Raw genomic sequence first — 17371 nt, 5'->3', positions numbered from 1 at the left:
CAGTAATAAAAGGTCGGTGGAAATAAAGAGGGGGGTAGACTAATAATTTAAAGATATAGTAAAGGAAGGAAGAACGTGGAGGAAAAGAAGGGGATAATTTTATAGGACTTTGAATATCAGGCTATAAAAAATTATTGAAGATAAACTGGAACTGTGAAGGGGGAATTAAAGGAGCTACGTCCTGTTTGTTATTTTCCTCTTTTTTCTGCAAACCTCTCCCTCCTCTCTTTTTTCTTTTTGAAACTTTTTCTTTTTGAAACTCTTATTTTTCCATTTGTTGATGAAATCTGTCTCACACCTGTTTTTTGAACTTTATCCTCTACTCAATGAAACTTGGACTTGGATACTATTGAGCCAACTTGTTTATGCCACAGACCACAGCAGGAGTAGTTTGATATTTTTGCCACTCACACAAATGAGGCATCCAGTCTTCAATGTTCAAGTGTAAGACACATGGGATCACTGTTTGCTGAATAGCAAGCAGTGGCAAATTTATGTTATTTAGACCAGCAGGGGTTTCTCCTTCACTGTATTTCAGCTGGATTTTGGCTTAGGGAAATGAGTACTGTGTATACAATGGGGTCTTGCCATCCGCGGATCTGAGCATCCACAGATAGCTCAGATTTTCAATGGAAGTGTGTGCACGTGGCTGCAAGTCGCACCAGCAGTTGGAGACAACAGGACTCGAGGTCCCATGTTTTCTTATCTGCTGGGGGGATCCCCCGCTCTCTAGGAATAACTAGGTCCTCCTGTATGGTCAATTGCATTGAAGGACCTAGAGATTCCTAGAGAAAACACTCCACTAGGCATTTGTAGCTCCTCCAGTGCAACTCTGTGGTCAATGTCTAGCAGATATTGAACACAGAGTTCCACTGGAGGACCTAGAGATTCCTAGAGAGGTTCTCTTAAGTAAAAAATACTGTTTTTGTTATTTGCAGTTGTCACACATTCATGGGGTCCTGTGTCTCTACCCTCAGAAAATGTGGAGGGACGAGGGGATTTATAATATATAAATACCTGTAATATTTTCAATTGTATACCCTAGTTGGCAATTTTTTCATCAAAACCCTACCCTGTCACCACAATATTAAAAAACAAGCAAACAGACCCCCCCCCCCACACACACGCACAATTGCCATTGTGAATATCTTCAAAGTTTCTGCATATACAAAGAAGCTGTTATTACTGAAGTGGAACCTTTCAACATCTGTATTAAAACAGGATAAGTCATATGAACAAGGAAAACTAAGGCATGTCTATTTCTACAAGGTATAAATAAGTACTGTTTTTGAAACACTGCTGTTTCAATGAAAAAACATTTAACTGTTTTTTATTGACCAAAAAAAAACTGGATTTGATTTCCCCTGGATTCAAACACCACTAAACAGCAGCTTAGCAGAAAGCTTTCACCAATACAATGATCATACACAGATGGACTTCTGAATATATTAAAAAGGTTGAACAGTTTACAATGAATCTGTACAAAAGGTCCTTTTCAAAAATGTTCAGTATGTTGTAAAAATACAGTTCTCACCAAAAGGTAACATGCCAAAATCTCTGTATTAGTCATCTGCGCCTACGTGGGGAGTCCTCCCTTTGTTTTCTCCTGTTTTCTTCTCTCCTTGACTCTTTAAATTGGTCCTGGTATCGGCCACGTTCCTCCTCCTCCCTGGGGCTGGGATAGTTACGGTGTCTCTCTCGTGACTTGGATCTGTTCTTTCTCTGTCTGTGGAGCTCCCCCTCTTTAGAATAGTGCCTGTCCCTCCCTTCATCATCAGAAAAAGAATTTTTTCTTTCTGCTTGTTTCTTTTTAGAATGGCTAGCTTTGTTTTCAAAAGGCACATTTCTTTCCTGATCCCTGTCCTTTACACTCCAGTAGCTGTTCCTGTCACTGGAATATTCTCTGCCATAAGAGAATTTCTCTGATGCCTCTTCTCTCCTACTTGAGTCTCTTGGATTTCTGTCAGCATTTCTTCCTGGGTTTCTTTCAGTACCATTTTCCCTTTCTGATTGTCCCCTTTCCTTTTTCTTTGTAAGATGTTTCTTTCTACTTCCTTCTTTTCTCTTGGTATCTTTGTCTGATGTTTTCTTCTTTTGTGACTTCTTCCTTTTCACATCTGGAAAGATTAAAAAAAACATGCCATTTAGCTTTTAAGTTAAGGTGTGCATTTCCCTTAATTTCTATGTCAAAATATATCTGCTTGGATCCAGATATCCCACACAGATAGAGAATTTTCCACCACAAGCTGCTCTGGAGGGGCTCACAACTCTGCAGAAAATGAGAGTTCATACAGATTAAAAAAATTAGTGACACTCCACCTCCACAATGTGAACTGCTTTCCACTCAGGTGGTTAAGATCTTTGCATCCAAGGAATACAGATACTTTAATATCTTATATTATTAAGAGGTTTTCTGGCCAGGAACCTTGAATAAATGATTATGGATGTGTTCATTACTTTCTCTTAACTAGAAACTTTCCAAAACATATGAAAAATATTTAGCTAGTTTTTCAATTTGGGCAATAATGTTAAGTAAAACAAAAACCCACACAGTACCAACACTGTCCACACTTCCACTTCCTACAGACTAGGAACTCATAAAAAAGCTGAACTGGCAACATTAAGCTCCCTTTAGGTTTAAGTAAGGCATCCTTTCCACTAAAAGCAAGAGTAATAAGTAAAAGTAATAATAAATTTTCAGGCTTTCAAGAACATTGCTAAACAGATGAAATGTTTCACAAATGGAACATGACAATTCCACCAAGGATAAGCAACTGGTTCAACTGAAAGCTGCCATGGAAAGTCAAAGCTAAATATAAAATGCCCGCACCAGCTGCCAATAATGAACTGTCTGCATACCACTTCCAATGGACTTAAATATGCCAAAATATGTTTCACAAATTTGAAAATGAAACAACATACCATTTTAATAAAATAATAATTTATGGGCCTCAAAATCCATATATCCAGTGATCCATTAATTTGGGCTATGTCACATTCTTATTCGCTGCCTCAATTTTGGTTTTCTTTTTACATGTTACTACTCCCCAAATGCTAAACTTCAACATGCCCTCAGACTTTTTATTTAACATGAAACTGACATTTTCAAGACTCTAATATGTGCAATTTGATGACGAGGTAATAAATACTGTGGGAAATGCATGTGGTCCATCTTTGGTCTAGAAAACTAACACGTAGATGCTTTTAGATGCTTTTTTACTGCACATAGTCTAACCTTGTTAAGAATTAAGAAAAATAAGCTCCCAAGATAAAAAAAAGTTAGTTCACCATCAGCAATAACAGATTTACTACTGGGACGAAAAGATGACTATACAGAGCACCTCTGAAAATGGGCCTTTTTTCTACCTAGTGTAGTTACTATGCAATATACTGACTAAATATGTCTTTTTCTCACAGGAAACAAGGACTCGGCTGATCAGATTACTTTACACTTTTAACATTTTGGCCATTTGGAGATATAATGTATTACATAACTATTAAGTAAAATATAGTTTGGAGGCACCGGGATTTCAATGAAGATCAATGCATCTTTCCTTAATGTAATTAGTTTGTATTTGATACATCTACGACTTTCATTATAACATATAACACAATATTGACCTTTGCAGAAGGATGTGCTGGATTACCATCAATATTGTTCTAAGAAGATCAGCAAATCTAAGACAGTAACTTTTAAAACTGTTCTGAACAATTCTGACGTCTGAATGTCACTTAACTTTATGATCACCAATACGCCTTTGCTAGACAAGCCAACCTGGTGAAGTCACAATAACAAGAAAAACAGGAGCAGGGGAACAAGCACCGAAATCTCCTCTAAAATACTGTGACGTCTTCATATTTGTGGAAATACATCAAAATAATAATAAAAAAGAGGAGTGTCTTAATGCTAAGCTTTCACCGAGCCCAAATGACTCTTCCCATAGTACTGCAGAGAGACAGAAGCTGACTCTCACACATCAAGTTGTACAAATGCTGCTTTGTATTTAATCATTCTGGCACTATTTCTGCTAGGGCTGTACAAAAATAGAGAAAGGGAGGGGGGGAAAAGATCAGAACACTATTGAGACTATCAAAATTCTTCATTGTTGAATCTGTTTCCCCCAATGGGATAAGGGCAAAACATCAGAACAGAAAGTATTAAATGAAAAACAAAAAAACTAAAACAAAACAGAAACCATTAAAAAAAATAGAAGAAGAAGCTATGCTCACACTAGCAGACTCTGTTAATTTGTCACTAAGGACTTACCTCCCTGGTCCCTCTCTAACTGCAGCTGTCTGTGCATACACCATCTGGCTCTCTGCTGAAATGCCACTTTTCTGACCCTGCTCTATTATGCCTGCCTTTAGTGCTTTGGTGTTTCTGATGTATCTGATTTGCAATTATAGGCAACACAAAGTGAACTTAAAATAAATTAAAATAGAGCTCTTTTCAGGCATACTGAAGTAGGTGCTATGTTTGTGAATTAGATGACTCTCCCTTTTAAAATTGTCAACAAAACCAATTTGTTTTCATTCAGCATGTTTCTTAAATGCAACTCACGCTGGGCTATCATCTGCTGTCACAAGTGAGCACACACCCATTCAGAAGTATACTAGCAGGCACACTTTGGATTAACAATGCCCATGACACTTTACCTCAGCTAACTGAGAAAAATCAGAAAGATGACTTTTACTCAGCAATATTAATTATCATATGAAATTGACTATGTAGGGTGCGGTCAGAAATGTAATCTTGGAAACTCAACATACAAGCTTCATTACATTAAATTATATCAGCTGAACTGCCATAAGCTACTATCATTATTTTCTGCACTAGAACTCATATAATCGAAACACAAGATCAAGAGCTGCATTTTATCTTTAACTGACAAAAGAGGAAGAACAAATTGAGAACATATTTATACATCAGCTGTATCCATGAGGACGGGTTCCCACCCCCAAAGGTACAGGGACATAATATGTTCTCCTGTCAAAGCCCTTGTAGATGTATCAGTTACAAATGCGCCATCACCCACTATGGTAGGTCAGTACCTCAGGAAGTAACAGCTGTAAATGAATTCTGAATTTCATGCCCTTTCTATGGCTTCTTTGCTTATTTATTGTGAAAGGAAGCAGAGCATTTTATGATTAATCCCTTGACTGCATGAACAAAGAAAAGGCATCAGATTAGGGTTCTCTGAAGCTAGCCACTCCAATAAAGTATTCTAAGGCAACAGCCAGACAGGGCATTAGCCCAACTGTACACAGCAAAAAACATTTCTGTTCACAGGATTGTAGTACACAGAAAGATTATTAAATGCTCAAATTAGATGCTAGACACCCTTCATGGAGCAGTCCATGTACCAAATGACTTTTTCACACAGCATGGGGCACTGTGAAAACAACCCTGCTCCATATGCCTTAGTTTTTTCAAGAGCTTCAGAAAAGAGCTAGTCTTCAAACCTTCTTCCTGCCCTTTTTACTTTCAATTTAACTACCATTTTAAGAAATTGTTATCTTGTTTTTAGTTTCTAATATTTTTAACTGATGATTCATTGTGCTGTTTCAATTTGTAACATGGATTTTATTTTTTTATTGATTTTTCTGCATAGTTTTTCATTTATTAGGACAACTAACATGTTTTAAAATAAACTCTTACAATTATTATTTCATTTTTTCCCTAATTTATATCCCATTCTCCCCCTCCCCCCACCCTGGGGACTCAAATTAAAAGTGGTACAAATAAACTCTGTATGCAAAACTCATATTCTGGCATATGAATTAACTGAGCAAAGCATGATGAACCAGTCACGACCGATTTTGCACAGACTACAAAAGAGGGGTCCCTGTTGAGATGCAAATGGACTTTAAATTTCCTGTACTTTGAAAATCTCCCTATTGCTGCATGGCCAGAAGGAGGAGGAGTCTGCTTGCACAAAATATATCCTTCTCAGCATACCATCTTTACTAAGGACTGAAACAACATGCAGGCATATGATTAATATCTCCAATTGTTTTTTTTTTCTCCTGTTTGGTTTGTAATATCTTGCCTGTGAAGAAGCCAGTGGAGCTTCAAAAGATTGCAATAAGTATATTGTGCATTTCGATTGGCCAATAAAGGTATCACTGATGGGTTTTTGTTCAGTCTTCACAGAGGTGATCTGACTTATTCAAACCACACAGGTCTAAAGAAAAATTGTGAAAAGCTTTATTTACCTATACTGTTAAGCCATTTTATACAATCAAGTCTCCTAGTAGAAACTGCCCAAATACTTTAAAAATGATATATACAGTTGGCCCACCGCTTATGCAAGCTTGCCTTCCACGGACTTGAGCTCACACAGAAGACAAGTATCAAAAAATGATCTTCAAGCACAAAGGAAGCAATATATGAATATATACCATATATATTTAACTATAAGTCAACCTCATGTATAAGTCGTGGGTAGGCTTGGGGGCCAAAATTATGGATTTTTATATGATCCATGTAGGATAACTGAAGGAGACAACCAGGCTAGGGAGGAGGCTTCAGGGGTCAAGCCTATGACCATATTGACCATGTATAAATCGACCCAGGTTTTTTGGGTCAATTTTTCGACTTATATGGTAGTCATCACCATTCTTCTTCAGTCCAAGTGAATCAAGGCAAGCAACTACATTTAAAAAAATATGGTTGACAGATAGAATACCAGAGTCACTGCTGTGATCACTGTCAGAAGAAGATTTGCCCCCACTGGAGGACCCTGAGGTACCGCTGCTGCTGCTACTGCTAGCATCATCGTCTGAACCAGAGGAATCAGATTCTGAGGATGAAGATGAATCAGATGACTCTACATCTTGCTTCTGGGTCATGATGATCTTTGGTGCATTTTTCAGATGTTCACGTAGCTCATCCCTATTCAAATAAATTGAACAAGGTAAGATAATATCTGCACAGGTTGAGTCTTCCTTATCCAAAATGCTCAGGAACAGAAATGTTGAGGCCCCTCCCCCCAATTGTCTAATATTTGCATATACTTAATGAGATATCTTGGAGATGGGAGTATCAAAGTCTAAACATGTTTCATATATGCCTTACACAAATAACATGAAGGTAATTATCTACATAATATTTTAAATAATTTTGTGCATACTGCACAATCAGAAAGCAAAGGTATCAACATCTCAGACACTCATGTGGACAATTTTAGATTTTGGGATATTTTTTACTTTGGAATTCTGAAGAAGGGATAGTCAAACTGTATTTGTAATAAATGTTTTATTTCATATAAAGTTCTATGCTCATTTTATCTATGTCTCTTTTTTTTTGGGGGGGGGGAGGACTTACTTATATGTGGCTGTCTAGAGACAGAGGAGGCAGGGCAAGCCTGGAGGAGAGGGAAACACTTGTTCTCTACTATGTAAATTATGGAGTCAGTTATTATCTGATTTCACCCTGTCCCAGAATTCCAAGAATTATTTTTATAGGTCTCTTTCTCTGTATGTATGTAAGTACATATACAACAAGCTAATTTCTCTTACGTCAGTCCACCAAGACCAATTGAAGTGAAGAAATTGATGGCAAATCTAGTATTTCTTGGATTATCCCGAGGAAGCAATCCTTCAAAGAATGGCTGCAGAGTTCTGTTACAAAACAAATATAGGAATCATACTTCAATGTATGTACATCAAAACAGCATTCTGATCCAAAGACAATGCAGAAATAACAAATGCCACATTAAATAACATTCTCTAGGAAACAAAAACAAAGTCATTCCACTGCACAGTATTGACAAGTGTGGAAATCTGTAATTAAACGATTGAAAATCTTACTCTTTACTGTAGTCAGTAATCTCAAGTTATTCAATACATTTACACTGCTGACAGCCAACAGATATTTTGTGAACAAGCCATTACCTAGCACATCTGCCTGTGAAATCAATATTGAGAATAGCAGTAGATGTTTTACCCAAACAATCTTAAGATCACTGACAATTGCTCATCTAAGTCTAAAAGTTAGACTGAAACATGTCTAATCATTCAGATCTTAAGATCTGGGATTTGTACTTATGTGAAATATTTAGCTACAACAAACTAGAAATTCCAGGATCCCATAGGATGGAGCCATGACAGTTAAAGCAGTATCAAACTGCATCAATTCTGTAATGTGGCAGCATACAGGTTATTGGTCAAAAATACCGTTTCATTCCAGTCTGCATAATCAAATCATAATTCACTCAAATCAAAGTATTTCACAAGTGTCCAAATTTCTATACCAGTAAGTGATGGGTCCTTTTATACACTTGGCCCTCGGCATCGGTGAGGATTCTATTCCAGATGCTGCCATGGTTAGTAAAAAGTATGGGACCTAAAGTTCCATTATTGTCAATAGATGTGTTATGTGTGCATGACCGTGTTGGCATGACCATGGGCGCATGCCACCATTGACAATTATAGAACAGGGCCATCTGCAGATGCGCCAATTCTCAGATGGCTAATATGGAGGGCCAACCGTATTTGTGTCTCATATGCTGAAGCCAACAAAAGAACAATTAAGTACAAGATTATTAGATTCATCATGATTTATTGCACTAACCAAAAAAACAAGAGAGAGAGAGAGAGGGAAGAAAAGAAAAGCTTGCATAAAGAGTTTCCATTAGGATTTTAGGGAGACTTTTGAAACAAGTTTCACTATAAGAATCCAGAAGAAAGATGCAGACAGGGAACAAAGAACATAAAGTCAACAGGCATTATGGTGGGCAAAGAATGATATGGTAGTGAGAAGGGGGGGGGGGAATGAGGTAGTCAGAGCAGCCAGCATGGTGTAGCGGTTTGAGTGTTGGATTACAACTGGAGACTAGGATTTTATTACCTGCTTGGCCATGGAAACACACTCGGAGACTCTTTCAGACCCAGAAAACCCTGTTTGTCTTAAGGCACCATAAGTCTGAAATGACCTGAAGTCACAGAACAACAACGGGCATAGAGATACCTTGATGTGTTTTCCATGACGCTGATGGGCTCAGCTCTTTCACTGCTCTTTACTTAACACAAGATCAGTAAATGTCAGCTGTTCACTGCTTAATTAAAGATGGAACTAGTATGAAATCCTCCTGTGTTACTGCTTATTCACTGTCTAGTTATAGATATGGGCAAGCCAGAAATCTAAACAACTGTGAGATAATGATAGTTGACAAGGCTTAAGGTTCTCTCCTGGGCTGGTGTTTAGAGTCTGGGATAAACCTGTTTTGGGGGGTGAGAGGCTAAAGTTTTAGCCTGGGTTAGGTTTTCATCTGTGTTACCTTTCTTTAAGGACACATTTCTTGTATTTTACCCTTTACCTTACTTCAGGATCCTGCAGGACAGGAACAAGGAAAATCATTTTGTCCTGTGTGTTTAATGATGAACATTATGAGAGTCAAACATAAACAATGATAAAAAAATCAGGAACCCCACATGTCGGTTCTTCCCCTTTGCCATTCTACATTTAAAAGACAGAAAATCCAAAACCAGCCTATTACCTCTGAGAAATGCCAGCGAAATGAACCAAACCAAACCAAAACCAGCTGTTCTAAAATCAACAGAAAACATTAATAGGGGCAAGTCAGAGGTGATTACATCTTTCTTCCTTTATGCACTGTTAATACTTGCGTTATGGACATGAAGTACCACTACTAGGTTAACCATGAATTCAGTCAATTAATTAATTGGTTTTATTAACTGGTTAGATCAGTCTATTAAAATTCATTCACTTAAACTAAAATGGTGTCTAAGGAAGCATGTTTAAATAAACACTATTATTGCCAACTACTTAAGTGAACTGGAGATGATAAGTGCTGTTTTAGAAGAGGCATCTTTATGCCTCCCTCACAGAACAAGGAATAATATGGGTAGGTTACTTTAAGAAACACATGTTGGCTCCTTCCTTTCATGGAAAAAATTGTAATTCAGAGAATATTTTTCATGGGAAGAATCTGGGAGATAATTTTCACCTATTCTACTTGCCATGCCATGCTACTTCCTCCACTATTCCATGCTCTGGAAGAGATTTTTATGTTCCAGACTCTGGAACGATCTGCCGGATGAGATTCATCAGAGTACCACCTTGGACACCTTCAAGAAGGCTATTAAGACGGATCTCTTCCGGCAGGCCTTTCCAGAATAAACACCCTTGTTGACTTGCATCCCCCACTCTTTCCCCTTTCAACTTCCATCTCTTATCTTTATGAACCCAACCCAGACTCCGCTTGAAATTTTTATCTCATTTTAGTGTATTGTATATTAGTGTGTTAACTTTTTTAAAATCTCTTTTTAGGAGTTGATTATGTTTTTATGTGAGGGGAGCGGGTGGGGAATTTTGGAATTTTTAATCTATCTCTTTTAATTGTACCAGATTTTACTGCTGTAATCCGCTTGGATTCCCTGAGATTAAGAGGAATGTAAATAAGTATTATTGTTGTTGTTGTTGCTGTTGTGCCTTCAAAGTTGTTTTTGACTTATGGCAACCCTAAGGCAAACCTACCATGGGTTTTTCTTAGCAAGATATAGTCAGTGTGGTTTGCCTTTTTCTCCATCTGAGGCTGAGAATGTGTGATTTAACCAAGGTCACCCAGTGGGTTTCCAAGACAAATCCTGGTCTCCAGAGTTATAGTCCAACACTTAAATGTCTATATAATGCTGTCATTCTAGGTTTTCATGGCACATGGAGAAAAAAGAAATCAACACAAGTTGATCCCTCCAGTTTCCAACAGTAAGAGCATCACATTAGCAGAATTCCACTTGCAGGAACATTAGATTCAAGCCAGGGATGATGTGCTTTTCGTGTCAGAACTACTGTTCTTACTCAAATGAAAACATAACTCCAAAAAAGCAAAAACCTTATTTTAAAATGTAAAAAATTAGTTCCAGTGACAGTTTATATTCTTCTATGGGACCGCAATAATAATGTTAAGAATATGTGCAAAAACACAATCTTTATGGAAACCTAATAACATTAAGGAATCTCACAGAGGAGGCCTTGCAAAATGAATTTACATTATGAAATTTCCACTTACTCATCCTTCAACCTTGCATTAAGATTGGGAAGGCCCATGTATTCACTAAGCTCCTGGAAAAATATTTTAACAAAAATCCTACTGGATGATGTTGTTGTTTCTTCACTCAGTGTTATGCATTCGAGGACCTATCAAAGGAAGAAATTGTAGGTCAATGCCACAAACCCCAAATCCATTACAACAATCTCTTTCCCCCCTCCTTCAGTGCGTATATTTCTTTTGAACTGCGGCAAAATCATGAAAGCAAGCATTAGGGGGCTTAGAACTACTCTCACACAACAGTGACACTTTCGGTCCTGTCTCCAAACAATTTAGCCAAACTTCTTCTATTCTAAGGTGAATCTACTTCAAAGCTCTCATGGCCCTTGTCAGTGCCAACACCAAGGCAGCACTCAGCTCTTGACCTGAATTTTAACTGAGAGCACCTCTGTCTGAAGTATTTCAAAAGAGAAAACGAGATCTTGTTTTTGTAAAACCCACATAGAGTATATACTGCAAGTCTAGAAGCATTTTCTACTTACACTCCATGGAAGAGAATCTGTGTACAAAAGATGTGCAAACATTTTGGCAACATTCCTCAACTTGTTTGTTTCTAGCCGATGTATAGTATCATACTGTTCTTTGAAAATGGCTTCGAATGATTCCATGTATTCTTTTTTCAACATACAGAAACGCTGAAAATATAGGAAAAGTGAGAGAAAAGCACATTTTAAAAAAATCCTTGAATACAGAAATGCACTGGAACTAGAGGTACAATTGATAAAAAATACTGTAGAGACTTTGCTTTGCAAAATATTTACTTGAATCCAAAGATCCTAAGAGCAAAAGGAACGTATTTTTGCCTGTGTATGGGATGGGGCTTTTTGGGGAGGGAGGAACCAGGAAAATGCAACTGAGTGGGGAAAATGGTGCTGACCATTACAAAAGTGCAGAAATATTTTCATTTGCAATGTTTTTGGGAACTAAGGATCTAACACAGCCTTCTGTGGGACTTTTGATCCAACTTTTGCTTAATTTCTTCCTCCCACAGAGATTTTTGGGCTGCATCTGCACTGCAAAAATAATTCAATTTGACATTGCTTTAACTGCCATGGTTCAATGCTATGGAATTCTGGGAATTGTAGTTTGTTGCGGCACAGAGCTCTCTGAAGAGAAGGCTAATTGACTCAAAACACTACAGTTCCCAGAATTCCACAGCACTGAGCCGTGGCAGCTAAATCTGTGTCAAACTGGATTATTTCTGCAGTGCAGATGCAGACTTGGATGGGGACGTGAAGATATGAGAGTTAGTGGAAATCAGCTCTTCCTCGCATGCGAGCAGAAGAAGCTTGCATTTGTTCCATAACATTCTTTTTAAACATAGGATATGCCCTAACAGCATTTTCAAATAAGAACTTGTTTCTGTAACACTTGATAGCATGTGGAAAACTTTCAAATTTCCCATCAGTGCCTGTTACTGAAAATATGTTGAATGATCAAATATGTTACACATGATTAATACATGTATTTCTGAAAAGGAAAAAAAAGCCTTGATAGTCATAACTTCAATAATATGCATTTTTCCAGTTTTTTATTTAATTTTTATAATAGCCAAGATTCAAGGACTTTCACACAAGTGAACAAAATGTATCTCTTCAGGTGGTAGGCAGTGGCTCAGGATCTCCTGGTAAACTCTTCCAGAGGGTTTTACAACCCACTGAATGAATCTTTAAAATAGTGCAATCAATGTCAAATGTTTGGGTTTTTTCTTCTAGAGACAAAAATAAGCCTGCTTACAGCTCTGTCGACTTTTCTGAATGAGCTTAAGTTAGTAATCAACATGCCATAGCTTTCAAAAACTGATGGCAAGGTGTCTTTCTCAGAAACAAAACAAAAGAAGTGGAACACATTGTTGCTAGCTTTTAAATCCTCTGACTTCCCAGCCAAGCCTGACAGGAAGCACATCTGTTGATTATCTGGGATAACAAATGCTTCTGCTCATCCTTCCTAGTGCTCTTATATGACCCAGTTTTAACAACACACAGAAATGATTCTTGCCAAACTACCTGCTTTGTCCTTCCTGTTACTAAAAGCTGATCCATACACTTTTGACACCTCAGAGCGGATGGACTAGAAAGCTTTGTTTGAGGCAAGAAGTGACATGAACAATGGATACCTGATGACTGATCTAATATGGCTGAGCCAGGGACGGAGCCAGGATCTGAGGAAGGGGGAGGGTCCAGACTAAGTGTCACCATTATAATGGGGCTTGGGCATGGCAGCACAGCAGCATATGCCATTCATTTTTTCTAATGGAAGGGGGGTCCGGACCCCACAGACCCCCCCCCCCCACCGTTGGCTATGTCCCTGGCTGAGCTACACATGCAAAGGTATCAGCTGGTGATGATAGTACTTTTGTACTGGCTCCTGAAAGAGATGCCTATGCATGTACCATTGATGAAGGAAGTTAACTCACCCCAGCTAGTAAACCAAAGAATTTTTCATATGTTCTCTGTTGAGCACAACAGTCAAGTATCATGTTGCACAGCTCTTTCTGTCAGGGAGAGAAAGAAGATTCTGAGAGATTGCTGTGGTTATGAACAAAACTAAAACATTATTTGATGCACCAACATACTTTGTAAAGCACTGATCTGTTGGGTTTTTTTAAAGCTCTAAATTAAAACATGCAGAGAGAAAATGCAATACATTCCAAAGGTAAAAACAGATTTAACATACTCCTTTCCACCACAAGCCAAGGAAGCTGTTTCATTCTAAACTGTAATCAGTAATGGACTGGATGAGGACAAACAAATTGAAACTTAATCCAAACAAGACAAGTGGGGTTCCTGGTGAACTCAAAAACAGGTCAGGGAATAGGGATTCAGCATCTGCTAGACGGTGTTACACTCCCTTTGAAGACATAGGTTCACAGCTTGGGTGTGCTTCTGGTTTCAGCCCTGAACATGGATGCTCAAGTGTGAATTTTTAACTATGTTGTGAAGGGAGGAACTGGTCAAGCCTGACTGGTGCCAGCCAATCAAAACACTGGGCTTTGTTAAGTCCAGGGATAAGACTTCAGATAGAGAAAGGATGGCTTGAAGACAGGGGAAAATCTGTTAATAGAGATAGGATATTTCTGGAGTCTGTAGGATGGGGATGAAATGAAAAGGATTTTAGGGACATGCAAATTATTAAATAGTTGAGGGGTTAATGGGTGATCTATATGTGCAATAAACTTATACCTGTTAATTCTTTTTTACAACTGTGTCTGGCTATTCCTATTACATTTGATAGAAAGTTTGATCATGCTTACTACAGTAAACCCTCAAAACAACCCATCCAATGGTCCACATAGGGACCACCTTGAGACCCAAGTACTCCATTCAGGGATTAAGAGAGGGCAAGGGACAAGGGTAAGTGACAGGAGTCCAAGAGATAGCCTGGAGAGGATACTGCTCACATATGTGTTTTTATAATTTGTTGTAAGCTGCTTTGAATCCCAAACTGGAGAAAAGGCAGGATAGATATAATAATGATAATAATAATAGGCATAAACCCATTCCAAATGCACCAAGTCACTCTGCACTACTTTCAAAATAGAAAATTATTCTAGCAGGGATTTTCAAATGTTGTACTTCGTGCCCAGAAAAGTATGGGATCAAGTTTTTTGTTTTTTTTTTACAATTTTTCCTGCTTCTATATACGCCACATCAAAACACCTCCATTCAGCACAATGTATGATTGGGCACAAGTGACCATAATCATGATTCTATATTTAATAAGACAAAAGCATTCCAGCAGAAAAAAAGAGGAGTGCTTTCTTCTGCAGGTGGGATAGGTTAACTGTCAATTTCTTAACAGTATTTTACACCTAATGCATGGTTTAATATGTGAGAACATATATTAACTCTTTATATTGTTCTGTTACAGTAATGTTGCAGATGATCAATTTTCATATAATAAAAAGGGCAAAGTGCTGATGCTGTTGTAAATGAAGTCAGCAGAATCTGAACAACAAATTACTTTTTGAACTCTTAATTGCAGTTGCAACATTATAATAACCCCTATAGGTTAAAGTAATTAAATATTTTAACATTTCAATTAAATATTATTATGGTTTCTAGCAGACCAGCAACCATGCACAAGAAAACAGATTTGCCTATACAGACAGCCTTCATAGCTTCATGAAACAAGAGCAGCTTAAATGCAAAGTTTCTGTTTCTTCAAGTAAGCAATAAAATGCTTTCAATTATTTTGCATGACAATGTGATAGAACTCACACAGTCATTCTAGTAGCAAACTACAGGTTTAAATGGTAGAGAGCAGAGGTATAGCTGTGTTAATTTGGAATGTCTGTATGCAAAGGGATCTTGCAGCATCTTTAAAACTAAATGTGTGAAAGAAGTTGTAGCATGAGCTTTCATAGACACCTCAAATGTGCTGCAAGATACCTTTGCATGTAAAGGTGGATCTCCTATTACTTTCGCGATTTTTTCCCCTACTAATTCTACAGAGATATTATAAAGTTACTGGTAGGTTCTGTTTGCAGTCTTCCATAGAAAGAAAAAAGGTTATGTTGTAACAAGCGCTTAATCAAGCTTAGAGGTTATACATTTAAGCATGTTTATTTATGTTTCTTCAATGCTTCCTTTGCTGTTGTTGTTAACTGATCTTGAGTCAACCACGAGTAAAGGCAAATCTGTGGATGAGACATCTTCAAAACCACCCATTTCAAAACCTCCACAGCTCTGCTTAGGTCCTGTAGATTCAGGGCCATGACCTCTCTGACTGAGTCTATCCATCTACTGTGCAATGTGCCTCTGTTTTTACTACCAACCTTTCCTAGCATTATTTTTTTTCCCACTGAGTTGTGCCTTCTCATGATGTGACTAAAGTACAATAGCCCTCAGTTTTGTCATCTTGGCTTCCAGAGAGCTTTCAGGCTTGATCTGCTCAAGGACCCATTTGCTTGTCTTTTTGGCTGTCTTTTGTCTTTTTGCTTTGCAAATCGGTTTGAAGCAGTTTAAATGACCCTGGTTTGCACTTGAATTGAATCGCTGAAGCCATTCAGAAAGAGGCCATACGCTAGACCCATTTAACTTCTTTTTGATGCTGATCCCCCCCCCCCCCCGGCCGCATCTTTTTGGATAAATTGATTCTTCACAAGTGTGAACCAGATGTGGATTGGAATCGATTTCAAGAATCGAATTCATGAATCGATTCAGTGTCACTGTGAATGCGATGTAGATCAGAATCGATTTACTATGATGTGATAAGAGGTTGCCGGGTGGGGAAGCGGAAATTAACAATCTGTGTCCACCCACCATTCGACCCTCGAATGGACGTACATAAATGCGATTACACTGATGGACAGAGGGGAAAAAATCCCACTGAAAATGCTTCAAATTGAACCAATTAATTTGCCAGTATGAACTACAAGTAGGTTATTTTGAGAGACTCCCGCAGGAAATGGTTTAAACTGAATTGATTCATTTGTCAATGTGAACCACAAATGGGTTACTTTATTTTTCAACAAGAAAAGGTGATTGGGGCAAATGTAGTGTGTGTGAACCACGCTCTGCTGCTGAATCAATCCATCAATTCGTATCGCAGAGTTATTTGTAAGTGGGAATGAGGTCCACAGTATCCTCAGCACTCTTCTCCTGTACCACATCTCAAATGAATTAATTTTCTTCTTATCTGCTCTTGCATCTGTATATAGTGACAGAGAATACGATGCCTTGTCACAATTCTGACTTCAGTGCTCAGTTGTATATTTTTATTCTTTAGGATCGTTTCTAGTTCTTTCATAGCTGCCCATCCCATTCCTTGTCTTTGTCCGATTTTCTAACTACGGTCTCCTTCCTGATAAATGCTTGATGTAAGGTACAGGAACTCTTTTACTATTTCTATTTCCTCAGTGTCTAGGCTAAATTTATGTAGAGCCTCAGTGGTGATTATTTTTGTTTTCTTTATGTTCAGCATTAAGTCTGCCTTTGCACTTTCTTCTTTAATTTTTTTTAGTAATTGTTCCAAGTCTCTGATATTTTTCGCTAGTTGTATGGTGTCATCCACAGAGGACTTAGACTGTTGATATGCCTTCCTCCTACCTTTCCCCCTTCTTCTGAGCCTAAACCTGCTCTTCATATGATATTTTCTGTCAGGGATTTGAAGGGTTAAAACACGGCACACAGGGAAATGCTTGATGTGTGTGTGTTTCGCCATTATCATTCAGCAGAGTGACAAGGCTGATCAGCACAGCTGAAGCTCATTGTCTCAAGGACACTTCAGTGCCCAAGTGCACGTAGCCATGGCTGATGAAACCATGTGTCTAGATTGCACAGGAGACACATGACATG

General features: G+C 38.1%; 1 protein-coding gene across 7 annotated transcripts in view; it reads right to left on the bottom strand.

Moving 5' to 3' along the window:
• Positions 1-267: 267 nt before the first annotated feature.
• Positions 268-17371, bottom strand: part of CWC22 (CWC22 spliceosome associated protein) — a 44007-nt gene continuing 26903 nt past the window's right edge. For all 7 annotated transcript variants that reach the window (XM_089519639.1, XM_089519638.1, XM_089519643.1 and 4 more), the window contains 6 exons: positions 13489-13566; positions 11555-11707; positions 11034-11161; positions 7522-7623; positions 6690-6895; positions 268-2117 (listed from right to left, as the gene is read on the bottom strand). In XM_089519639.1, coding sequence (XP_089375765.1) covers positions 1567-2117; positions 6690-6895; positions 7522-7623; positions 11034-11161; positions 11555-11707; positions 13489-13566 — 1218 coding nt within the window. In that variant the 3' untranslated portion in view covers positions 268-1566. The remainder of the gene's footprint in view (positions 2118-6689; positions 6896-7521; positions 7624-11033; positions 11162-11554; positions 11708-13488; positions 13567-17371) is intronic.

Source organism: Sceloporus occidentalis, unplaced genomic scaffold (genome assembly GCF_023333645.1).
Source record: "Sceloporus occidentalis isolate IW3139 unplaced genomic scaffold, rSceOcc1.0.p SCAF_4, whole genome shotgun sequence".
NCBI lineage: Eukaryota > Metazoa > Chordata > Lepidosauria > Squamata > Phrynosomatidae > Sceloporus > Sceloporus occidentalis.
Note: the sequence above shows the minus strand (reverse complement) of the source record. Positions and strands in the feature narration are given on the sequence as shown.